General features: G+C 37.8%; 1 protein-coding gene across 1 annotated transcript in view; it reads left to right on the top strand.

Moving 5' to 3' along the window:
- Positions 1–21,082, top strand: part of LOC108548569 (neurexin-3-like) — a gene marked incomplete at its 3' end in the record, with an annotated part of 261,403 nt that extends 240,321 nt beyond the window's left edge. Inside the window, 1 exon segment of the mRNA XM_017901580.1 lies at positions 20,977–21,082. Within this exon segment, the coding sequence (XP_017757069.1) occupies positions 20,977–21,082 (106 nt within the window).
- Positions 21,083–27,730: the final 6,648 nt, after the last annotated feature.

Genomic DNA, 27,730 nt, shown 5'->3' with positions numbered 1-27,730 from the left:
TATTATATATTAATGCATACCAAATAATTCTCAAATAGTATCAGAAAGAAGACAAAATTCCTAAAATTAATAAAAATAAAAGACAGAGCTGTGATAAAGAAATCGGCCTAAACACGAGTATCGCCAACGAGAAAGATGTGGTAAGGAAATCGGGCGAAACATCAGGAACAGAGAGAGAGAGAAAGCGAATAGCCGAGCCATAGGGCCGAACGTAAACATCACTGGTCAGGCTCAAGGTTAATCTTCGACGACGTTTCCACGACTCAGTCGAGCGTTATTTCTCGCCGCGTTCGCATGAAATTCGATCGGTTACCATAAATACGCGTCCATGTTTTTCTACCCAGCAAGTTGAAACTCTCGTCAGTTGCATGTATTCTTCCCCGCATTCGGACGATATCTCTCGACGTGCGACTGTGTAACTTTTCTGTTTCAGTGTGGTACGTGCCATCGAATCTTAAACCGTTAGGGAAGGGGTTAATAGTTTTTGCTTGCTACATATACACAATATCCATAGGCACGTGTGAGTGGTTGCCGAGCGAAGGGAAGTGCAAAGTCCAAGGATTTTTCTAGAGAGTTCGATCACGTGGTAGCGACAAAAAAGAAAACCGTTATAACCGTTATAACCGTCATCTAAAACCGTTACATAAACGGTCAGTCGAGCCTCGCCAGTTTACAAAGCAACATCTCCGATCCGGTGTCTATCTATTTCTATACCTTCGGCAAATATTCCAATACAGTACTTAGACTTCATAATACTTTTAACACATTATCGAATTTTCTTAGACATTGACGTACATGCCTTTAATTGTTTTGTCAATTCTCCTTCCATTTTGACAGGGTGAAATCACGAAAAGTTATTGCATAGTTTTCAATTTCTTCGTTTATATTTTCTAAATCTCGATTGTCGCTGCTGATTTTCGGTCCTACATGTGTGGAATAGACTGCCTTAATTAGTTTGCTGGTTTCTTCCCCATTTCGACCGATTATGTGTGAAAGATAGTGCCGAATATGACAGGTCGCGGAAATCAGTTTCATCGTTTGACTTTCATCGCTTATATTTTCCGAATTTCTTCAGATTTTCACGACTTTCGAATTTAATTGCGTGCACTGGCCTCCGTCTTAATTAGTTTGTCGGTCTTTTCCCGGATTTCAAGCGATCGTTTATGAAAGATAGTGCCGAATGTGACAGGCCGCGAAAAGTTTTTGCGTCGTTTGACTTTCATGGCTTATATCTTCCGAATCTCTTCAGATTTTCACGATTTTCCGATCTAATTACGTGGAGTGGTCTGTGTTTTAAATAGTTTGCCGGTTTTTTCCCGTTTTTAACCGATCCTTTATGAAAGATAGTGCCGAATGTGACAGGCCGCGAAAAGTTTTTGCGTCGTTTGACTTTCATGGCTTATATCTTCCGAATCTCTTCAGATTTTCACGATTTTCCGATCTAATTACGTGGAGTGGTCTGTGTTTTAAATAGTTTGCCGGTTTTTTCCCGTTTTTAACCGATCCTTTATGAAAGATAGTGCCGAATGTGACAGGCCGCGAAAAGTTTTTGCGTCGTTTGACTTTCATGGCTTATATCTTCCGAATCTCTTCAGATTTTCACGATTTTCCGATCTAATTACGTGGAGTGGTCTGTGTTTTAAATAGTTTGCCGGTTTTTTCCCGTTTTTAACCGATCCTTTATGAAAGATAGTGCCGAATGTGACAGGCCGCGAAAAGTTTTTGCGTCGTTTGACTTTCATGGCTTATATCTTTCGAATCTCTTCAGATTTTCACGATTTTCCGATCTAATTACGTGGAGTGGTCTGTGTTTTAAATAGTTTGCCGGTTTTTTCCCGTTTTTAACCGATCCTTTATGAAAGATAGTGCCGAATGTGACAGGCCGCGAAAAGTTTTTGCGTCGTTTGACTTTCATGGCTTATATCTTCCGAATCTCTTCAGATTTTCACGATTTTCCGATCTAATTACGTGGAGTGGTCTGTGTTTTAAATAGTTTGCCGGTTTTTTCCCGTTTTTAACCGATGCTTTATGAAAGATAGTGCCGAATGTGACAGGCCGCGAAAAGTTTTTGCGTCGTTTGACTTTCATGGCTTATATCTTTCGAATCTCTTCAGATTTTCACGATTTTCCGATCTAATTACGTGGAGTGGTCTGTGTTTTAAACAGTTTGCCGGTTTTTTCCCGTTTTTAAACGATCCTTTATGAAAGATAGTGCCGAATGTGACAGGCCGCGAAAAGTTTTTGCGTCGTTTGACTTTCATGGCTTATATCTTCCGAATCTCTTCAGATTTTCACGATTTTCCGATCTAATTACGTGAAGTGGTCTGTGTTTTAAATAGTTTGCCGGTTCTTTCCCGTTTTTAACCGATGCTTTATGAAAGATAGTGCCGAATGTGACAGGCCGCGAAAAGTTTTTGCGTCGTTTGACTTTCATGACTTATATCTCCTGAATCTCTTCAGATTTTCACGATTTTCCGCTCTAATTACGTGGAGTGGTCTGTGTTTTAAATAGTTTGCCGGTTTTTTTCCGTTTTTAATCGATCGTTTATGAAAGATAGTGCCGAATGTGACAGGCCGCGAAAAGTTTTTGCGTCGTTTGACTTTCATGGCTTATATCTTCCGAATCTCTTCAGATTTTCACGATTTTCCGATCTAATTACGTGCAGTGGTCTGTGTTTTAAATAGTTTGCCGGTTTTTTCCCGTTTTTAAACGATCCTTTATGAAAGTTAGTGCCGAATGTGACAGGCCGCGAAAAGTTTTCGCGTCGTTTTACTTTCATGGCTTATATCTTCCGAATCTCTTCAGATTTTCACGATTTTCCGATCTAATTACGTGAAGTGGTCTGTGTTTTAAATAGTTTGCCGGTTTTTTCCCGTTTTTAACCGATGCTTTATGAAAGATAGTGCCGAATGTGACAGGCCGCGAAAAGTTTTTGCGTCGTTTGACTTTCATGGCTTATATCTTCCGAATCTCTTCAGATTTTCACGATTTTCCGATCTAATTACGTGGAGTGGTCTGTGTTTTAAATAGTTTGCCGGTTTTTTCCCGTTTTTAACCGATGCTTTATGAAAGATAGTGCCGAATGTGACAGGCCGCGAAAAGTTTTTGCGTCGTTTGACTTTCATGGCTTATATCTTTCGAATCTCTTCAGATTTTCACGATTTTCCGATCTAATTACGTGGAGTGATCTGTGTTTTAGTTAGTTTGTCTGTTTTTTCCCGTTTTTAACCCATCAAATAATACCGTAGAAAAGTATTACTGTAGTAAGCTCTCCAGAAATGTGTATGATTTAGAAAAATGTTAATAGGCAAAGTATTTTAATGAATCAGTTCTGCATTTAAATTTATTTCTTATAATCTATATTAATATGTAATACTAATAATAAAAAAAAAAAATAGTGGTGGAAAAAGGAATAAAATTTTTGCTAATGATTTACAATGTTAGGAACTCACACCAATTATTTCATTAATATTTTATTAGCAAAATTAGTATTCTCTCCTATTTTATAGATTTTGTTCTACAGAATTAATATTCTAATTTGCAAAAGTTTTTTCATAAACTAATCATGCAGTCTTGCCTATTAATCCTTTTCTAACGTTACATAAATTTTCAGGCATATGCAATTTGCATGCTTTATTTCTCTCAAATATGTGTCGTAAAGAATGGAGACGAAGATACACATGTCAGACGATATAGTATAAAAATGGAATCCTTTTCGTTTCAAAATATATTAATTTCTTGCATTACCCCAAATCTCCTTGAATATTACATTAGACGTTGCAGACGTTGTTACCTGACAAGGTTGGCGAAAATCGAGTTCGGAACACAGTTGCGAAAGCACACGTTCCCATTTCAAATGGAAACTAGTTGAAGCCCTAGAATACAACCGCGTACGATTAGAGGAGGCTGTAATTTACGTTTATGTTTCAATCCCAGCCTCTACACGGTCACGATAATTGAACGGAATAATTGATACGGTAATGAACATTTCAATTAGCTCGAGGCAAACATGAATTCCCATTTAATCGACTTTGTACGGAGAAAAATCTGTGCGTTCAATTTCGTGGCTTGTAGAGAGGAGAGCGAATTGCAAGAACGAATCAAAAGTCAATTTAATAATTGAAGATCACATGGGAAAGACTTGGAAATGGATAATTTTATATTGGAGCAATTTTTAAAATCGGTGCTCTTAAAAATTAATTAAATCCACATTCTCCTTGCTCCATTCTTCCTTGATCTTTTCATTTTTGGTATTTATAATTGCATTGATTCGCAGATCATTACATCTCATTTATTTGTAGGAAGAAGTATAGTTTAATATTAAATAAATATATTGAGTCTTTCTTTATTTACTCTAATTTCTGTCATCCCCTTAAAAACAGAATATACATTTTCAACAAAATTTTATTTACACAACATTAATTATGATATTGGATTTTCTGCAAAATTTCGTAAAACTCTCATTCAAAAAATTGGCTCTCAATTTAAATTGTTCCCTTTTTCGGATATGTTATATAAAAATTTTTGTTAATAGCTATTATATAAATAAAAAAATTGTTAATAATTGATTTATATTTTCTATCCAAAGTCTTCGATTTTGAGAAGAACGTGACAATGATATGAAAACGTGTCATTAATTAATTTTAATTTTTGTCCGTAGTAACAGAATAATTTATTATTGATAGAATTCGATTAATCGATAAAGACGTCGCATTATGCGAATTCGATAGACGGTGTCGCAGCGGATCTTATCAATTAAATAAATGGCATTGTACGCGAATCGTGTTCAAGTATGTACAAACATATTTGAAGCTGTCTGACTGGTAAACAGGTGGAAACTGGAATTAGGTCAGTGGGTGAACGCTGTGTGCCAATGAAATGGGTCGAATTAATTAACGGTGCGCGAAATTACCTACTCACACTTGCGTTATAAATTGAGAAACGAAATTGAGAAGGGACCCAGTGGTACGTTCGAATAACCACCGGGAATATATTAGAGTGTAAAATTCAACTCGAAGAATACGTATCTGTAATCATTGATCTCGCGATGATTGGGACATCTCGATGGACGGATCCCTTTATATTTAATCACGAGTATCGTTGTACTTGTACCTACTGGCATTAAAGAATTGAAACATATCGAAATTTCCGTGTTACTAAATTCGCGTTCCTTTCAATATCCGTAATTTAAAATAAAAATGGAAAAATAAGTCATCCTCTGCTGTGAAAGGAATATTTTCGTGTTATTGTAAATTACGAAAATATAAATATTAAAGAGCATAAAGTTATACAGAACAGTAGCAAATATTCATCGTGTATCTACAATATATTTCAATTATTCGACTAATTTCTCCCCCTGTCATTTAAAAATTATTTCGTTAATTAATCCCAGTTCAATTTTCACCGGTTTAATAAAAATAGAAAATCTATATCACTCGTTAATTTAACCGAATGGTCGCATCCTAGATGCGAAAAAGAAGGTTTCTGTAAATATTTTCCACTGCGTTTGGGTCATCGAGGGTTCTGGGTCAATGGGGGGCCTGGTTTATGTCTTTACGACCATCGCTCCACCTCGGATGTTTGGGCTAGGCCCTGGAAAAGACAGTTTTTTCGCGACTAGAGTATGACACAGAGCTTTTCGAAGACAGATACTTGTAAAATTGAGTTTATATCAATAGTGCTTTCATTTTTTAATATCCACGACATCCCTTTAGATTCTCGATACCAGAGGTATCGTCTAATCGAGTGTAAGAGTAACAGTGTAACACAGGGATGTTATTTCTAAGACTTCTGTTTAAAAATATTAGGTAAAGGTAGCAGCTAGGATATTTCGAAAGAACGTTGCTACGAATGACGAGCGAATGGAATGATTATTTACGTCAGATTATGCGAGGAAGACGAATGAGTTCTTAGAATGCTCGTGTAATTTCTGGGATTCGTTGTATTAATATGTCACGTGTGTCTCGCGGACACGCGGACCACGTCGATGCCTAAGTCAGAAGTGGGAAAAATTCACTTACTAATACTACTAATACTATACTAATATTTCGCTTTCGAAGTCTTTTCGACTGTACGGATCTTTTCCCAAAATCAAGTCCTCGCGTTTTCCACACCGAGCCCCCCTCGCGCAGTAAAGTTCCAGCTGCTAAAAATATTGTTTCAGTTCATGCAGTCCCTCACGTCCTCCATCTTCGTGACTAAATCCTCGTAGCAGAAATAGGTCGTCTAATCCACTTTTCTCGAAGAGCAACTAGAAAATTGAAGTCTTCACTTTCATACTTGTTAGCGAAATTTATCCCCATCATCGTGATCCGTGTAATTCTTATTCTCGGATTAAAATAGGGTACTTTCGCGTGACTGAAATTTGACGAGCAGAACCGCAGAAACGGGCGTAATTAAAATATAAATGAACGCGGGCCGAGGCGATGCGACAGGCTAAGAGGCGGGAGAGTTAACGAATTTGCATTATGCACCGATTAATAAACGAATCGGCGATCTGGCCTCGAAATCGCTCGGCGATTTATTGTTCGACCGACTGGAAGCACCGCGATTGCAAAATTGGTTACACGTCCAGCTCGCTTGCATAGAGATCGAATGCTCCAGATGATCGAGGGTAAACGAAGAGGGCCAGGGCTCGCGGGGTGCGTTCAGGGATTCATTTCATCCACCATGGAACGATCGACGGTGAACGTAATCATGGTCGCATGATTTTTGGAAAGCCGTATTTTCCCGCCAACCGTCGGAGTATTTTTTTTTGGAAAATTTCCTACGTGATGGTTGGAACTTTTGTTGGAATATTGCAAGAATTCGTGGAAAATTTATTATCTTCTGTCATTCCTCTATTTTTTGGCAACGTATTATTATTATTATTATTATTATTATTATTATTATTATTATTATGGTTGCATGATTTTTGGAAAGCCGTATTTTCCCGCCAACCGTCATAGTATTTTTTGGAAAATTTCCTACGTGATAGTTGAAATTTTTGTTGAAATATTGCAAGAATTCGTGGAAGATTTATTATCTTCTGTCATTCCTCTATTTTTTGGCAACCTATTATTCTTATTATTATTATTATTATGGTTGCATGATTTTTGGAAAGCCGTATTTTCCTGCGAACCGTTATAGTATTTTTTGGAAAATTTCCTATGTGGTCGTTGGAATTTTTGTTGGAGGATTGAAAGAATTCGTGGAAAATTTATTATCGTCTGTCATTCATCTGTTTTTTGGCAACGTATTATTATTATTATTATATTATTTTGGCCGTATGATTTTTGGAAAACTGTATTGAATTCGTGGAAAATTTATTATTTCCTATCACTCCCCTATTTTTTGACAACGTATTATTATTTATAATAATTTTATAAAATTTGCAAACAATAATTAATATTGTTATTAATCTCGGCAGAATGTCTTTCCGTGATCGATATATCAAATAGAATTTATTATGCATCGTAACACACGATTACGTGCATTTGCACAAAATGGACGCGGGCACGACCTAAACAGCGTGCATAGAGATACTATTAAACATTGAATAAATGATGGAAACAATATGAACAAGTTAACACTGTAAACAGATCGAATGATGAACAGGACCTCCATTATCCCGATTACACTGGTGTGCACGCGAGTCACGTGTCACGAATGATATATGCGAAGTTATTCAGGCTAATTGCCAGGCCCCATTACATAGACAGTAAACAAATCACTGCCAATTTGAGTGACACTTAATAACACGGGCCTACTTCGATACTCGAGATAATCGCAAACATTTTTATCTACTCGTCCGTTCGATACTAGGTAGGACAGTTCAACCGATGAAAAATTTACTTTGATTCGTACCAGGTAATTCCTACCTGGATAAATGGGGCAGTAAAGAGTACACTTCGTATCGATATACGAAATTTCCAGGATTCAGCGATTTAAAAATAAATTAACCCCTTGTACTCGACGATTTTTTGGTTAGAGAAGAGTAGAAAATCGAAGATTTTCTATTAAAAAACTGACGATACTTTTTTGAGCAGTAAATAAAGAATTGTATAATAATAGAATTGTAGAATTATTTGATTTCGATACTTTGCACACTGTTACATTACATTAAATTTGCTATATTAATTAATATCGATCTTCCAAATTTTACGAAATCGTGACTGAAGCTCACCTCTCGAGTGCAAAAGGTTAATCAACCCTATAAAATATTTTAAAATTAGACCCAAGTATTTTTCCTGATCTGTCTTGGTAGTCTCCCATCTTTTTGAAACAAAATTTTCTCGCAAGATCGTTTCGTAGATGGTAAGAATATTCGATCACTCCTCGGAGTTTGCGATGAAACATAGAAATTCGCTGAACTTGAAATTAAATTCGAAATTTTCTGCAGGGATTCTCGTAAACTCGTCGCAAAACTCATCAGGAACTCCCAATAATCCCGACGGTTTCATTAAGACATTCTAATTAAAATTCGCCTCGATCCCTCAGATATTTATGATTTTCCGATCAACATCGTGTTGACCTTCCCTCGGCCTGAAATTTCCATCCCTGTCCCGCTTTATCGCGATGGATACCGCGGGATCGACCTCGTAACCGAGACTCCGGACTTGCTCGTAAATCGATCTGCCAGCGCGAAACGGGGAACGAAAGAAGAGTCGGGAAAAATGAGAAACACGGTAAGAAGCGGAGAAGAAAAGAAGGAGGAAGAACAAAGGAGCGAGAGGGTGCAGGAGGGTGGCAAAAAGATGATTAGTTGACCTACAGAGGCAGTACAAATTAACGCGCGGAGAGCTCGGCAAAAGCTGATTTCCCGCGGAGAAATTTCTTTGTAGCCGGCCGAATATTCAAATAGCGAATTTTAATTAAAGTTTGCCCCGGTTCGTCAAATATTTACGATCCCCTGATCAATTTCCGGGAGGACTCTCCTCTGCACCCCTCGCGTTCGGCAGCGCCCTGTCCCCCGCTCTGTCCCCCGCTCTGTCATTTTTTCCCCCTCGCCTCGCATCATCTCTATTTATTTTCCTTTTCCTACGTCCGACGAGTTTTATCTGTCGAGGACAAACGGAGCGGAAGTAACGTGCCCGACGAGTCCTTCGGAAATAATTCTTCCTGCGAAGGGAACGACGTTTGTTTCTCTCGCCGCGAAGGCCCCGTCCCCTTCGCTTTTCTCCTCGTCACCGATCCACGATCGTTTCCGCTCCTCCGACCACGAGGAACAGGAAGAGTCCCGACACCGATGGGTCGTCGAAAGGTAAAGGCAATCGAAGAACCAACGCGATAAGGCGAGCACGTTTGCTTCACGAGCGAAAAGGCTGCGATAGAGGTATTTCTTCGGTTTGCGCCGCGTTAATTCCCGTCCGATCGGTAGACCGGAAGTCTTCGCGTGGTCTGCTTCTTGGCCGAGTGCAGTGGAGGGATTGGATTTGTTGCGACGCAGATTTGGGTCCGATGCAGTTCGCGTAAGGATTAACGGTGAGCTGGTGAAATCGTGTTTGCGTGGATTTAGCGTTGAATTTTTATCATCCGATTTTCGGCACGGGTGAATAGGCTTATGGTGAATTATTGTACGCGAATTCTTTATTTTCCGAGTAATGGGATAAAATTGACTGTAGCGTGAAGGAATGGCAACTTGTGTGTCTATGAGTAGTAGTAGTTTTATTTTGTATTTTGAACTATTATCTGGGGAGATGTAGAATGTATAAGAATTCAAAAATCGTGAGGTTATTTCTTTATTCTTCACAGTAAATGTATATTACAGGACTAAATAGTTTGTGACGTTAAGGGATGATTTTATGTATATTAATTAGGTATTAAATTCTATTTTTATTTCTGATACTTTTGTGAAAATTTATTAAATATATATAAGAATATTCTTCAATAATAAAATATGTGGTTTGTATTTATAATTATTAGCTTACATAATAACAATTTAAATTTTGACAATTTGTTAATGGCGTTTTATCTGGGGAGATGTAGAATGTATAAAAATTCGAAAATCGTGAGGTTGTTTTTTTATTTTTCACAGTAAATGTATATTACAGGACTAAATAGTTTGTGACGTTAAGTGATGATTTTATGTATATTAATTAGGTATTAAATTCTATTTTCATTTCTGATACTTCTGTGAAAATTTATTAAATATATATAAGAATATTCTTCAATAATAAAATATGTGGTTTGTATTTATAATTATTAGCTTACATAATAACAATTTAAATTTTGACAATTTGTTAATGGCGTTTTATCTGGGGAGATGTAGAATGTATAAAAATTCGAAAATCGTGAGGTTGTTTCTTTATTCTTCACAGTAAATGTATATTATAGGACTAAATAGTTTGTGACGTTAAGGGGTGATTTTATGTATATTAATTAGGTATTAAATTCTATTTTCATTTCTGATCTTTTTGTGAAAATTTATTAAATATATGTGGGAATATTCTTCAGTAATAAAATCAGTGGCTTATATTTATAATTACTGGCTTACATAATAACAATTTAAATTTTGACAATTTGTTAATGGCGTTTTATCTGGGGAGATGTAGAATGTATAAAAATTCGAAAATCGTGAGGTTGTTTCTTTATTCTTCACAGTAAATGTATATTATAGGACTAAATAGTTTGTGACGTTAAGGGGTGATTTTATGTAGACTAATTAGGTATTAAATTTTATTTTTATTTCTGATCTTTTTGTGAAAATTTATTATATATATGTGGGAATATTCTTCAGTAATAAAATCAATGGTTTATATTTATAATTACTGGCTTACATAATAACAATTTAAATTTTGACAATTTGTTAATGGTAAAAGAAATAAATAAAAATTTCGCAGTTAACGCGAATTAACATATTAAAATTGAAATTGATAACATATTGTTTCTACTGAAATAAAAATTACGAATTAAAAAGGTACATAAAGGAAGAAATATAAATTCAGTTTTATTGATACAAATCAATAATTGTGGGAGAAAACGAAATATAATACAGGAACTGAAAATTATTGGAAATATTTGGAAAAATCGACCTATCTTGTTTTCCTAAATGATACGGGGCACAAATAAATCGAACGAAAATTCGATGCTTCGCGTTCGTGATCGATGGTTGTCGAACGTTAACTGCAATCAAGAAACGTCGAATAATCGTATTAAGTTTACTTTCGCGATCTGTTTTATTGATTGATCGCAATTACATCGGCAACGGCCTGCTCTCCGTGCACAATGCGTTATAATTAAACACAAATCACCGCTTGAAATGTATCGGAACGCTATAAATCAAAAGCCGTGTCGAGGGATTTTTGAGAAAAATAAAGTTTCATCTCTGTCGAATTGCTAACCGATACAAACAGGATCGCGAACCGATTTATTAAATTTATCCCATCGCAAACAGCGTATCCTCCAATTAGTCCCGAACGTTACTATTCGTCTCGTAATGTTCGTTCCCCTAATTCGCATCTCTGGTAGAACTCGTAAAAAAGTTCGATTTAATTAAACGATAATCAGCGTGTATTAATATCCAGATAAAAGCTTCCGAAAATTATCCACCGATGTTAGTTAAAATTCGAATAACGAGCAAACGAGTCGAATTAGATAGAAAAATCAAAATGGAAGGATCTTTAATATATCTATAATAATTGAATATAAAGGATCTTTAATATATCTGTAGGATCGGGGTATGTGGATTGGCTAAAGTAACGTTGTTTTACTGCTTCTTAAAATACAATAAACTTATACTTATTGGCTACGAAACTGGAGACCCGCTACGGGTACGCTCGATTTTTACTGCTTGCACACTATTTAGAGGACCGTGAAGGACTGTTGCTGCCCACGCCCTGGCACCCTTATTTAAGCATTCACTCTGTTCTTTTCCATACCCAGGCTTTCCTTCGCAATCATACTTCTTTCCTACGCAGCTTCGAAGGGCGCGGTATTTCAAACACTCTGCACGCATATCTAATCTTTCGCTCTAATATAAACATTCATTGAAATCGATCCTCTTTCGCGCGGTCTCTTTCGTTCTGGGTCCAGACACACCTGCCACTCTTCCAGGGCCGTCCTTATTCCAACCCCACAAATCTATAATAATATAATAATCTATAATAATTGGAATATTTATCATCCTCTTGTTACGAATGAAAAGTTTCGCTTTATTTCTGTATTAGCACCTCCTAAAAATTAAAAAGTTTTTAAATTAAAAAATTAGTCGAATCCATGTGGAAGGGGACGAGTGCGGCTCTGAAAGAATGTCAAAAGTGTTTGATACTCAGAACGAAAGTGACCAGGTGCAAGAGGATTGGCTGCAAAGAATGTTTATCATATAGTTGTAGGGGGTCCTCTCCTAGGGGGTTGATGTCGAGCTGGTCGCAGGTATCTCCGTGATGGCGTAGCTAGAAGGGAGTGTAGGAAAAGAACGGGATGCGAACATGTGATTTAGGTGTGCCAGTCAAAGGGTTAAGAAGCCAACAATACTATCTTAACACTAGAACCACCTAGCTTTAATGGGTACCTAATTATAACGTGCACAGATTATAGTAATTTTAGCGATACGATGAATATGAGTGAATATATTAATGACAGTTCTTTCTTAATACGAGTTGGTACCAATTTTATTCTTAAAACAGGTGTATCTGTTCGGTAATTGCAAAAAGGAAACTTCTGGGACCAGTCATTTTGACCGAGTTGGTAGTTCTAGTGTTAACACGTTGAGTGCGGCGTCGATTTTACTATACTTTCCGCTCAGACGGCAGCTAGTGAGCACTTGATGCCTAGCGCTCAAGTATACCGAAGGGTATGAGCAGAAGATTACTTTGTTTCACTTTGTCGTTTGGACTGTGAGAATGCTACAGCCAATGCACAAATATACAAATTATAAACAGAAGATAATGGGGTGGGGAATGCCAGAAAGGCAAAAAGGCGATCACCAAGAAACGATCAGTCGAAAAAAGCCACGGAAGTGTAAAGATTTACTTTAGCAGAGGGAATTAAATTTTTACAATATATTAATTGTCATTGATAATTTAACCCTTGACAATGCCAGTCTTACGCACCGATGATGATCAAACGAAAAATTCGCTGTCAGTCCCTAGAATCCACACCGTCCAAACGAAAAGTCTACTGTCAGTCCCTAGTGACTTACGCCGCCTGAACGAAAAGTCTACTGTCAGTCCCTAGGGACTTACGTAGCACTCAACGTGTTAAGTCAATTCACCCAAAAGACGATCCTACATCCATCTACCAGCTTTTCGAAATTTTTCGAATCGCAAAGTCCAGAATCGAGGATTAATCGATACCCAAAGAAAAGCCACGTAAAGAGTGTCAAATCCCCATATTGTAAGAATATATAAGATTAGGCGAGCTCTGGTTACCGATAAGGCTGCATGAGTGAGGAGCACGAAGCAATGATAACCTGAGTCTCAAATCGAAGCTGCGATCCGCTTGATCCACGATCAATGAACAAGGGAGGCTCGTCCTTGAAAGGGTAGATGGAGAAGTCTACAGAGACAGTTCTTAGACAGTTCTTTGAGAGGAATTATCGAGAGACAGTTTACATGAAAGACGAGAGCGTGCGTACCTCGTAACGAAGAGAAGAATATCGAATTGGCCACCGAGAGTTAGACTTGTGTAGTAAAGATGGGATTTATAGAAATTTAACTTTAAACTTTGATTTTATTTTATTCTGTACAAATGCGCGGAGGCTTGGGTCTTTTGCGATGCGTGATGGATTGTCGAAAGAGGGTGTTCCCCCGAACCCTTCAGCCAGGTTCTTATAGGCCCTATAACGAAAATTGATGATCTTGATGGCTCCTCGAAGCAAACATAGATCCCGATACAGGGTGACACCATCCAAATAAAGACTCTTCTCACACTTTTGACTTAGCCCTCACTTAGCAAAACCCCTTACAATATTGACTGACCAATTGTCACCGTTTCATAAAATTATTCCACCGCGAAGACAATACAATTACGCGAATGTAATCGAAAATAACGGATAATCTCGTCTGCTGAATTTTTCATAATTGAAACCACTTTCGTAATTAGCAGCCCGTTTCAATTAGAGAGCCGTAATATCCGGATAAACGGAAATTGAAACACTTAATTACCAGGACGTCAGGAATCCTCCGCAGCACGGGCTACACGTGTCTCTCTAGGCACACGTTCTCATCGCTGTAATCTCTAAACGGAAGCCGCTAAAACGACACGGAGGCGACTTCCTATTTAAAGCACCCTGTCCCTCGTCTAACCCTGACCCAGCGAAATTGTTTACCGAGCGCTAGCTGCGTCGTTGAATTTTCAACGATATTTTTAATAACGTCCAGCCATCGGCGTCCACACGCAATGGAACCGTGGAAAAAGACGCGCGTCGCCTGGCAATCGATGAACGCTATCGCGCGGCATGATCGAGCGCTTTATGCAGCTGCGATTTCCTGCGCCGAGCGAAGCGGAGCCGATGAATTCGATGAAGCTCGATCGAGCTCGAGCACCGCGACAAAACGTCCCTTAATTGCCGGATTGATTCGTAGGTAGCTGCAGAGACGCGCGATTATCCGAGCGTGAGTCGGCGATAAAGTTCCCCCCTGAGGGAACCGTAATATCCGTCTACTGATAGACTTTCTATGTAATTTCACTCGGCTCCCGCTGGCAAGAGTGCTTTTTCGCGTCACCCCGTGAACCCGCTCAGCCAGTTCGGCTGACGACGTTAGATTTTCCAGCGAGATCTTTGTTATTCGAATCGAGACTTTCGCGAAGTTCCGTCTTCCGCGATGTCAGGCCAGGGTGAAGTTCAGGCTGCGGGATGGGATCGTGATCGACTGGAGAACGTGGCAGATGGTGTTCGATTGCCGATCAGGCGAAGATAGGCACGTGTGTAGGAGGAGATGGAGATTAGAAGCGAATATTAGAGTGTGGGCGTGAGGATGTCGGGAGAGTGTCTTCACTGGATAGGGTCTAGACTGGATAGGCCTCGCGACGAGTTAGGTTTACGATGACCACTTGGAGAAAACTTAAAAATTAATATTGGATAAATTCAAAGTGGAGTTTTAAATATTGCAATGATAATACGATGGTAATAAAGGGTTGACTTATGCAGAATTTCTTTTCGTATAAAAATCGTATACGTGGTAATAAATTATCTACACGTTTGCACAAGATATATTCTAAACATTGTCAAATACGTGTAATTTTTCACGCGTTTGCAGGCTGACTGACTCTTGACAGGGTAGGCCTCGCGATGAGTTAGGTTTACGATGACCACTTGGAGAAAACTTGAAAATTAATACTAGATAAATTCGTGGAGTTATATTTTATTTTATTATTAGTTTTAAATATTTCAATGGAAATAAAATGATAGTATAGGGATGGCTTATACAAAATTTCTTTTCACGTGAAAATCGTATACGTGGTAATAAATTATCTACACGTTTGCACGAGATATATTCTAAACATTGTCAAATACGTGTAATTTTTCACGCGTTTGCAGGCTGACTGACTCTTGACAGGATAGGCCTCGCAATGAGTTAGGTTTACGATGACCACTTGGAGAAAACTTAAAAATTAATATTGGATAAATTCAAAATGGAGTTTTAAATATTGCAATGATAATAAGATGGTAATAAAGGGTTGACTTATGCGGAATTTCTTTTCGTATAAAAATCGTATACGTGGTAATAAATTATCTACACGTTTGCACAAGGTATTCTTAACCCCTTCCTGTGTCATTTAGCTCGAAGAAATCCAGACTGATGCTCAAAAACAGGCACAATACAGTCTAACTCGTGATATTTACGTTTAGGTCAACTTTCTGTTCACGAGTCTGGGTCGTGATAATCGTGTTTGGTCCAAAATCTTCATCACGAATCAGACTCGTTACAGTACGGGAAGGGGTTAATACTGTTACATGCGTGTAATCTTTCGCACGTTTGCAGGCTGACTGACTCTTCACTGGATAGGGTCTAGATTGGATAGACTTCGCGATGAGTTAGGTTTACGGTGACCACTTGGAGAAAACTTAAAAATTAATACTAATTAATACTGGATAATTTCAAATATTGCAATAGTAATAAAATGGTGGCAAAGGGTTCACTATGCAGAATTCCTTTTCGCTTGAAAATCGTATACGTGGTAATAAATTATCTACACGTTTGCACGAGGTTTTCTAAACACTGTCAAATGCGTGTAATCTTTCTCACGTTTGCAGGCTGACTGAGTCGTTACATATAATGGCGTGAGCAATGGTCTTCGTTCCCTCCGCCACCTAATTATCCTGATTACTATTTCCCTGAATAGGTGGCGACGTTGTCATGAATCGCGGATTCTTAACGGTAACGAATGACACCGATTAGGTAACTTCAGCAAGAAAAGCTTGAAATGTAAAGGGTTAATAGTGGAAACTTGCGAAAGATTCAGATACGTTTTGCAACTACGTCGAGTTACTACCTAGTCGTTAGCACTTTGCAATTGTCTTTGCAGAAGACGTCTTCTCCTCGCATATTTTCCTCTTAGGTTAAGAATTTTGAACACAAATTCTTCTATCTTCTGCCAATAAAACCTGACCGAGTTACATAATTACTCGTGAAGTGTCGAATATCTAACTTAGCACGACGAGTCACTGAAATTATGGCTACTGCTGCATCACCAGAGAATAGGGGGTAACGTCTCTGTAAAAGTCTAGCCGCGAAGAAGGTATAACGCGACCCAGAAGATCGCAATGAATTTCATTGGAGTCAAGTGTATCTGTTGTCGATCTAAAGCTCGTCAGCAGGAACGATTGAAAATAACGCTTAAATTTCACAGGGGCCAGCTCGAGCGATAGCTGGTGGTGCAAAGGTGACGTCAGGTGACAAACGTGTGTCAGGTGCCACGTGATAGATGAATATCGCGGCTGGCAGCGTGGACCAAACCAGTTAGCAGATAGTGACGAGTTGCCCGGATTTATGGTGGTTTAACCAAACGAGAGGCGCCGCGTGTTGTTAGTTTATCGATGCTGCCATACTACCTCGGCATGGTTAACTATACGTGTGTCAGGATCGTTGCGCGAGCCCTGAATAACGGGGTCGTGCATACATTTCGCATGGCCTCTCGCGTTTATGAAAATACACACGCAGCCGAAAGTGGGTTTGCGTTAATCGACGAGCCTCTCTGTTACGCAAATATTTTCTTTCTTTTTTCGGGCTAGTTGAACCTTTGCAAAATTCCATTCTCATCTGTCAAAGGAAATTATAGATCTTGTGTCAGTGATCGAGGAATTTGGAACTTCTGGCGAATTTTCATGATTCTAATTTGAAATTAAATTGCGTCTGCACTCCATAAAATTCGCACTATGTGTGTTCGAATTTTATCGTAATACGTCCTTGGTGTAATTAGTATTTAAGATAATACGTTATCCTCTCATTTGGAATTTTTTAGTACGGACTGATAGAAACGCAGTCACAGTGTTCAGAAATCTCATCGTTTGTTGTGATGTTCCTTCAGCATAAGCCGAAACAAGCGCCATTTTGTTGCGTGGCTCTTTTCGATAAGACTTTTCCACTGACTCTTAGCAGCAATCAGAGTTAAAGTTTTGCTCGTTTAACAGATTTACTTGCAAAGTACACTTTCAACTTTCTATTATTACTTTGAACAAATTATCATTCGCGATCTTCACCGAGTTCATCTGTTTTGGGATATGAAAAATTTACTATAGCGTTGAATAAGTATGTCTACTTTAAATTTTCTGCTAATTTCTTCTGCAACTGGATTAAAATTCTTTCAAAATTCTCTTTTAATCCTTTAATTCGTTTAAGCTTCTTATTACTTAGAGTAACTCGTGTTAAAGGTAGACTGAGTAATATGTGTCACTTTTAAAAATGAATTTTTGGAAATGGAAGATAACGAGTTATATGAATTCCTGATTTTTCTTGGCATTTATTAATTATTAAAATATACTTCTTCGTATATTGGCTATTGCAAAGGTGTAAATCAACTGCTGAAGGTCTAACAGTCAACGTCAGAGTTGAGTAGTAGAAATCATAAATTGTAAAAGCAATAAACGAAAGAAAAATTCGAGATGTGCGTGATTTCCAAGTTGTGAAGGGGTAGCAGAAAAATGAGGCCAATGGTGGCCATGGCGTGGTCCGAATTCGAAATTCCATCATGGTGTTCGAGCAATCGAAACGACCGCACGTTCGACTGATCACGTTGCTCTCCACTGCCATAAATTCCAAAGGATTCGTTCGTCGGTGGAGGAAAATGATTTCAAACTGCCTTATACCCTGTGCAGAAATTCTCGAACGATAGACCACGTTTCGATCGATCCAACTAAGGTGCTGATAACACGAACTAGGTTCTTGATCTCGATATGATCTTTAAGCACTGGGCTATTCTCGGTGCTTCAGAGCTTGAATTATTTACCCACTAATTCTTATTGATGGTTACATCGATATAAATAAAAATTTTATTTAGAAAATCCTTCAAATAGAAATTATTTCTTAAATATCGTTTCCCTTTTGTTCTTCCATGGCTCGTTTCTACGTAAATTTCTCACGTGTTTGCATTGACCTCGCCGCATGACAATGTTATGCGAGGTTCCTGGTAAGGAATTCGACGTAAGCGTAAGTGCCACGTGCGAGAGGAGCGGGTCGTAGGTAGGATCTAACATAAACATCACGGGTCAGGCTCACGTTGAATTTTCGCCGATGTCTTTGCCCTCAGTCGCGTGTTATTCTTCAACGTGTGCGGACAAGATTGCTCGACGTGTGACCGACTCTGCGGTTAGCGTGGCACGCGCCATCGTACCAGGTACCATTTTATATCACGATCAGATTAATGCGGTACACGCGGTACACGAATACCTACAATTCTAATATTATAATTATATTTAATAAAGATATAATATCGGTAGGAAAGCGTCGTTTCTCTCACGTAAGGTATTAAACGATTGGCCCTAACATGGCCCCCTTGTTGTTTAACTGACCTATACCCAATATTTTTGAGATCTTGGGAGCCTAAATAGAGGATCTCTGACAGTGTTTTGGGGACTATGATATATTTTCGAGGTTGTTCAACTATAGGGTTAGCTTCTTTTATTTATTTATTCAGTGACCGTATCTTCTGTCAGAGGTATAATAATAATTACTCTAGAATGGCCCCCTTGTTGTTTAACTGACCTATGCCCAATATTGGTGAGATCTAGGAAATAGAGAATCTCTGACAGTGTTTTGGGGACTATGATATATTTTCGAGGTTGTTCAAGTATAGGGTTAGCTTCTTTTATTTATTTATTCAGTGACCGTATCTTCTGTTAGAGGTATAATAATAATTACTCTAGAATGGCCCCCTTGTTGTTTAACTGACCTATACCCAATATTGGTGAGATCTAGGGAACCTAAATAGAGGATCTCTGACAGTGTTTTGGGGACTATGATATATTTTCGAGGTTGTTCAACTATATGGTTAGCTTTTTTTATTTATTTATTCAGTGACCGTATCTTCTGTCAGAGGTATAATAATAATTACTCTAAAATGGCCCCCATGTTGTTTAACTGACCTATGCCCAATATTTTTGAGATCTTGGGAGCCTAAATAGAGGATCTCTGACAGTGTTTTGGGGACTATGATATATTTTCGAGGTTGTTCAACTATAGGGTTAGCTTCTTTTATTTATTTATTCAGTGACCGTATCTTCTGTCAGAGGTACAATAATAATTACCCTTAGTGGTGGATGAAATACCAACAACAATAAGGACAATTATTTATTTAATTGCAGAAAATGATCAAACACAAATATTAAGTATAAATATAATTAATTTTTCGCAGTCACATGCTCACACCTATTTTCACTATTACAACTCAATTACAACTAACATATGCCTAATCTCTCTGGTTTGTTTTTCCTACTTTCACACATGACATGAACATACACAATTCACACAACACCTCAGTCATTACACGCAAACTCGTTTATCACAATAACCTGAATCCATTATATATTAGCATCCCATGCATGCTTGACACATTTCATCCCTCTCTTACAAACATCGCTCCTTTATTATATCAACACATACATATTCAAAATCTATGTAGCCATTACCACACTTGTATTTCCGTAATGACGAGTACACGAATATCTGTAATTCTAAGATTGTAATTATATTTCATAAAGATACAATATCGGTAGGAAAGCGTGGTTTCTCTCGTGTGAGGTATTAAGCGATTAGCCCTAAAAATGTCTTCATTGTATCTCCGTAACGACGAGTGAACCCGCGGCTCTAATTGCTCGCGCTCAAGTATCCATTATTGCATTCGCGCGATGTAATTCAATCGGCTCGTTTCCGCCTGAGGTGTTTCCATTGCACCGCGACGCGAATTTCCTCGGTGTTTGAGCGGCTTCCACCTGCAACGCGCAATCAATCTCGTTTCAAGGCGACCTGTAAACCCAAAATCGAAACGGAAATTCCTGGCCGGTGGTCATAATTCCGAATACTTCGTCCATGAAACCGATTTTTCAAATTTTCATTCTACGATTTCTGTGAAACGAATCTCCTAGGCCTAATTATTCTTAGCTCTCAGATCAATTTTTGATTTAATTTAATATACAAAATTTCTGGGTATAAGTTATCAAAATTTTGTTGCTAGACACGAATTCGAAAATTTAGAAGCACGATGAAATTACCGAAGTAGCTTTGCGAATGTAATTACAGCATTTTCAATTTAATTATACCATACATTCATAGAGTCCTATAATTTGGCGAATCTTATGAATAGGTATTGAAATTTTTATTACTTTGTTTCATTGTTTTGTTGAACAAAAGTGCAGGATATGCGTCAAAGCATGAAAACGTAAATTAATAATTTAGAGAGTATTTTAATTGCGTATCGAATTAAGAGATTTAACAAACGGTTAAAATTTTAATTATAAGCTCAAGCTCGGCTTCGCGCTTTGTCGAAGGATAATAACAGAGTTTATCAAAAATTTGTTAATTATCTTTTTCTTAATACTATGTATTTTTCATTTTCAGACATTAATCGCCGGACAAGGCTTGAACGACGACATGTGGCACACATTGATGTTCTCCAGGAGAGCGGGTTCTTTGAAGTTCCAAATCGACGAGATTGTTGTACGGAGTAAGTAAAAATTCACCACTTTTCTTTATCATTGCATGAATTTAATATTCTTTATCGTATTGTATACAAATCGTGATTTTTATGAGATATCAGAGCAGTCGCACGAATCACGTGTTTCTTACAGAATTAGAAATAGCCATATATCTTATATTTACAAAATTCGGTATTACGAAAACGATGTAGGATTTATTGTCAAACTATAAGTCTCGTTTGGAAACGTAAGGCCTAGGAAAATAACTGATAGGAGAACAGTAGAATAATCATTTTATTCCCCTATATAGATATCAATGATTTACCAAACCAATCTCGTAAAGAATTATTTCCAGAGTCGGGTTACTTAATATTTCACGCTATAATAAAAATTTAATATTTCAAAAACCAATTCGTTAATCGCATTCCAAGTGTACGTACAGAGTTTCGAGCACTAGCAAATACTGACGTATTTTTACGAATCGTTGTAGATAAAAATCCGTACATCGATAGATAGATTTAATATAGAATTCAAACGGCGACGAAATCCGAATGAGAAAAATCCTTTTTCGAGAAAGAAATCAAAAAATAAACTCGTGAAAAACTGAAACCGATAGAGCAGATTCAATCATCTTCGAAATTCGACGAAATTTGCGCCTGGGCCGCTATTACAACGGGAGTAACAGGAACAGCGTGAAGCCGTATCAGGTACCCCTTGTTCATCCCGCCATTATACGATTCCCTTTTTTGGCTTTCCGTGTGAGATATTTAGTCACACATCGGTGATCTCGTTGGCGCTTTTCGAGGAACGAATACAAAAAGGGGACCGCTCGTGTTCGAATTCGAGCTCGCTCGTCTGCAACGAGCCAGCTCGAATAGGGAAAATATTTCTATCCGGATCGGTTCTATCGCTTTTTCAGACGCACGCGCATATCAATGCATCGTAGATCGATATTTGGGAGCTAAACTGCATATTCGATTCTGAAAATCGTCGGTGAAATCGGTTATTCTTCTTGTAGACAGTGAATTTGAGGTTAGTTTCGGTAGAAGACAAATCTGGCTGCCATTTTGAGTTTTTGGTTAGGTACGTTCCAAATTTTATTACGTATATCTACTATAATTTAGAATTAATAAAATGATTGTAAAGTAGGAAACGTATTATTAGCGAAATTTTATTTCATAAATTAGAATCAATCGGTACTAAAAATTTAGCGTGGAATATTTATAGAGGGTAGATAAGACAGGTCTGGCTGCCATTTTGACAATGGTTAGGTACGTTCCAAATTTTATTACGTATATCTACTATAATTTAGAATTAATAAAATGACTGGAAAGTAGGTAACGTATTATTAGCGAAATTTTATTTCATAAATTATAATCAATCGGTACTAAAAATTTAGCGTGGAATATTTATAGAGAATAGATAAGACAGGTCTGGCTGCCATTTTGACAATGGTTAGGTACGTTCCAACTTTTGTTACGTATATCTGCTATAATTTAGAATTAATAAAATGACTGGAAAGTAGGTAACGTATTTCATAATAATTAATCATCGTAATTTCATAAATTCTAATTAATCGATCAAGTATAAAAATTTAACGTGGAATATTTATAGAAGTTAGAAAGGAGATTAGAAAAGAGGTTATGTTTCGTCAGAAATGGCGGCTAATTTAAACCGCCATCTTGATATCGTTCACGTAGACTTCAACTTAGGATATTTATAATTCGTAATTATTGGAAACCATTGATCTTTGGAAAGTAATACCTTGATATCATTATGACTTCTATCTAACCTCGAGTTACAAATAGTTCTATCACGAAATTCTGAAATTATTGACACTCCTTTTGAAAATTTGTCGCGTGTCAATATTAATATTAGGTATTAGGTATAATTGATAAATTATATCAGACTCTCATCCATATTTCAAATTTAAAATGACGAATCATTTCAAACACACTCTATCGCTCAAAATTTAGCTAGGTTTAAACCATCACTCTCAATTCCTGTAATTCAATGTCAAAGTGACACGTTACGCTTTCCTTCATCGTGAAAGACCAGCTAAAACAGGAAGGAAAGGAAAATAAAAAGGTCAGATTCAAGTAACACTACGCTTTTCCCAAGTTGTCAATCTTGACAGCGACATTGAAAGTCTATTATCAAGCTTTTTTACCTGTGTAATTTGCCTAACGACAGAGATATTCCTGAAAGGTGTTCAAAGAAGACACCGTTGGCTGGAAGCTGTAACAGCGTTGAAAAGTCACTATAATTCCTTTTTCCCTTTTTTCCCGACGTCAATAGAGAGTTGCATGAGGATAGCCTTTGGACAGGTTTTTCGTTTTCAACCTGGCGTTATTCATTTTTCATTGGATGCCTCTCGGTGACGTAAGCTTCCGTTGAGAGCACGAAATTGGATTCGAGGTTTATGTAATATTCATTTAAAACATTTTGCGGCCTTTTTCTTCCGGCATCCGTGTTTTTTCCTGTCTTCCTACAACGTCCCGTTTTTAACCGAGAAATCACGTTCGCAGGCAAAATAATATTTTTGGCCTTGCTAGCTTCGTGAAGGTTTGAAACCGTGGATAAAGCCTCTTCGAAATTTATGGGGCACCTGCGTTATTATCTCAGGTGATCTAAACATGCCATTAGGAACCTCCGTTACCGATATACATATACTATTATACTTATATATACGCAGTTAAGTGCACGCATGCTTAGAGAAAATTCAAAATTGATTTTTCCCCATAACAAAGTCTCGAGGGTAGAGATTTTATTCCTCATCGTCGACTTGCATTTGTTTTGCATAACCACTACATCCTTCTCCATTTTACCTACAATATTTCGACATTATGGATTATCTAAAAATTCGTTCTTCTTCGACAATCCTGGAGCAACGTTTCTCCGAATATCTCAAGAAACAGAAGCCCAGCAGAAAAATATTTCAAATAGATTAACCCATTTGCATCCAAGCGTGGAATATTCTGCGAACTCGCGACTGTCTACTATCACCAAGCGCGGAATATTCCGCGCGCCCGCGACTGTCTACTATCACCAAGCGCGGAATATTCCGCGCGCCGCGACAAAGAATTGATCTCTAAATGAGCTTGCAAACCCCCCAAAATAAGCACAGAATCTTCACACAAAATCCCACGATGGGTACTACGCTTTCGACAGATATTGGCACAGTAAATAACGTATTTTCTTTAAATTAATCATCCACGAAATTATTCATCCCGTCAGATGAAAGGGCATAGATTGTATAAATATTCTCCAGCAGTTGGTCGAAAAATTCCTCAAAAATCGTGTGGCACCCCATAAATTTTGGTCTCGAAACGTCGCAGCAGAGGGGCGAAAAAGAGTCGCAGCTATCAGTAGCACAAACAACGGAAGTTGTCGGGCCGATTAAGGAAACAGTTTCCATTTTACGAACGAACGACAAAGCGTATCGAAACTTTTACAATCGTCAGATGTCTCGTAACACAGGAGGAGTAAGTGCCTCGTAACAGTTAGCACTGCGTTCCAATCTATCGCGTGTTCTTTATCACCCGAACCTAATCGGATTGTCTCTCATTACCGGCAATAGGCCACTCGACTCAGAAACACGGGCCACAACTCTGCAGCTACCGTTTACAGAGTCGGTACGCATCGTTTCGATGGCAATCAACCGTTTTACATCTGCTACAGACACACAATTTACTCTGTCCCGCGCTCCTTGCCCGCCGCTGCGTTTCTAACATCGTGTCGTTTCATTTGCATCGATACACCTTTGTAACGGGATCACCGGGACGAGCTGCAGGTACATCCTGCTGCTCGCCTAGTTCCTGGCTGCGTCGCAACTCGGAACGCAGCTTTTCCGGCTTTGCAGTCCTTCGCAGAGACGGTTTTAACGTCTGTCTTGTTGCTTCGTGTCGACGTGCTCTCGCGTGTGATACGCCGCGAATGTCGGATGCGGATCAGCCTTGTCATGGGGTTTTAAATGCTAATGCGAGGTCTATCAGCTGCAATGCAAATTCCAGCCAGCTATCGCGGTCGGTATTAGGTGCTGATCTGTTGCAAGTTAATGGGGACAAGTGGATCGTACCGGATTAGATCTGATTAATATTCGACCAGTTAAGAATGTGATATAGTCCTGTCGTGAGTGTGACATGCATGCATTGTGTTATGGTAAAATTCAATAGTGAAATAAACTCTACATTCCAACAGTTTGGGGGCGATCCCTTCCCCTGTATTCTGTCCTTTGTCACCAGTCTTTTGACCTGCGGGGCCCTAAACAGGCCAGTTTTTGTCATCATTCTTTTGACCTGCGAGGCCCTAAACAGGCCAGTTCTAACCATTCGTCCGTTTAATAAAGATCTATACAGTTTTCTCACAGTTTTCCACTGACTACTATTCCTCGCGTTATAACCCCTGTAACACTTGGTGATAGTAATTTTCGCGAATGCCGAGTGTCTCTCTGTGACTGAGCAGATGTGTTTTCTTCGAGTATTAGGATTTATCGAGTAGATAGGAAATGGAATTATTGGTACGTTGAAAATTTGTGGTATTTAGAATCGAGGGGGTCTAATAATTATAACTGTCATTTAGGGAGAGAAGAAGTATATGTAAATTATTGTGACTGGACAGATGTGTTTTCTTGAAATATTAGGATTTATCAAATAGATAGGAGATGGAGTTATTGATACGTTGAAAATTTGTAGAATTTAAGATCAAGGGGGTCTAACAAGTGTAAATGTCATTTAAAGAGGGAAGAAGTATATGTAAATTGTTACTGGTTCGTTCTTAATGGTTTTTAGAAGAAAATCAGGTAATTTAAAGTCGATTATAGATTTTGGTACTTTATAGGATCCTTGTGCCTATTTGTCATGTGACAGGGAATAAGTCAAGACTGTAATATAAATTTTTAACACTAGAACTGTCAATTCAGTCAGGAAGAATAGTCTCAGAATTTTCCTGTTTGTAATTGCCAAAAATGTACACCTGCTTTTGACAAAAATTAATGTCGACAGGTATTGAGATAAAACTGGAATTAATATATTCACTTGTCCTCGTGGTACCTCTGAAATTACTATTATCTATGCCTGGTATATTTAGGTACCCATTAAAGATTGACAATTCTAGTGTTCAAGTGGAATATATGTATAAGTAAATTATTTATTGAGAATATTATAATGTAACATTTTATTAGACATAGATAGCTTTTACGAATTTTAACACTAAACCTAACCACTGTCAAATAACAGGTGTATCAAAAAGCAGTAGAATCTTGAAAAATAGTTTAACAACAGACATTAACAGATCGACTACACGTATATTGGCAGAAAAATCGCGAAGGTTGAACGTGGTATTTTCTATGAGAGTTTTAAAAATATTCATTCAAACCACGGTAGGTTTAGTGTTAAAATGTCTGTGATTATACTTAGGGAACAGTACCAAATATAAATTTTATTAGCAATTTCTACATGGAATAATAAATATATAAATTAATAAATTAGGATTTTATAATAAGTTAATTAAAATAATCAATAAATTGCCAAAATTGACAGGATAGTTGTACAATTAATTCAGAAGACGCGTATATTTTCAGTTACTCGTTAAACGAATAATTTTCGATCTCAATTTTTCAATCGGCAAATAGTAAACAGTTTAATCCACGAAATAGAAAAATATTTTTACATTCCGAGTAATATTCGAAATCGATTTTAATATCGTCCGCGTCTCGTCGCGTCGTCGCGTTTCAATTTCTAACAATGAGCCGAATTTTCGAGAATATTTGTCGTTTCGCGGATAATAGAATTACCCGAGATATTACTTCCACGGGAGAGTAGAAAGTGCGCTTTCTCCGACGACAAGCTGAAGTTTCAAAAACTGTTATTGCTGTGTCAGAAGCAGAATTTGTAGAAACGGTTCGTGCTTGTCCGCGAAATTTTTCCGAAATATTCGTCCGCTGTCACGGGCTAGATTTACAGGGGCGTAAACAGTCGTGATTTCTCGAAATATTCCGTACCACCGACAATGACGGGGCTCCTCCTGCTCCGAACCACACCCGCTCTTGATGAAAAATACATGTCACCGGGGAATGAAATTGTAATATGCACGACGCGCTGTGCACGGAGCGAGGTATAAGATTACGCTTCTCTTAGCTCCTCGTATTAACTTACTTTACGTTTCAAATGGGCGATCTGGGGTTACTTTGAGTAAAGCTTCTCGAGTAATTCAATCTAAGGTAATGTACGCGGTTTGATATGTCGAAAGAAAATATGAACTTCAGTTCAAGTTTTCATATGATATTAAATATATTGTCAATAATATTTAATATCGTTTCACTACTATTTAGAGTCGTTTAGAGATCAATTTCTTCGTTTCTTGAATTTTTGTAAATCGTAATGTCGAAGTACTTCGTCCTTATATTTACAATAAATTTGTAGTTTTTGTTTTTTGAAGCAAATGGACGGTTTAATATGAATCCACCAATTTTTAGGACTATTCGGGGACCAAAGTGACCCAATTTTTGGAAATTTTCTAAATCATAGTACCGAGGCACCACGTCTTTATATTTAAAATAAATTTTTATTCTTCGTCTTCTGAAGTAAATAAATTTAGCAAATGGACTGTTCGTGTAATAGCTAATTAAACAAAAATGCTCCACATAGGAAATTCAAAAAATTTTAATTTGTCCTTCA

Source organism: Eufriesea mexicana, unplaced genomic scaffold (assembly GCF_001483705.2).
Source record: "Eufriesea mexicana isolate 0111107269 unplaced genomic scaffold, ASM148370v2 scaffold1688, whole genome shotgun sequence".
Taxonomy (NCBI): Eukaryota; Metazoa; Arthropoda; class Insecta; order Hymenoptera; family Apidae; genus Eufriesea; species Eufriesea mexicana.
This window is presented reverse-complemented; position numbering and strand designations above follow the sequence as displayed.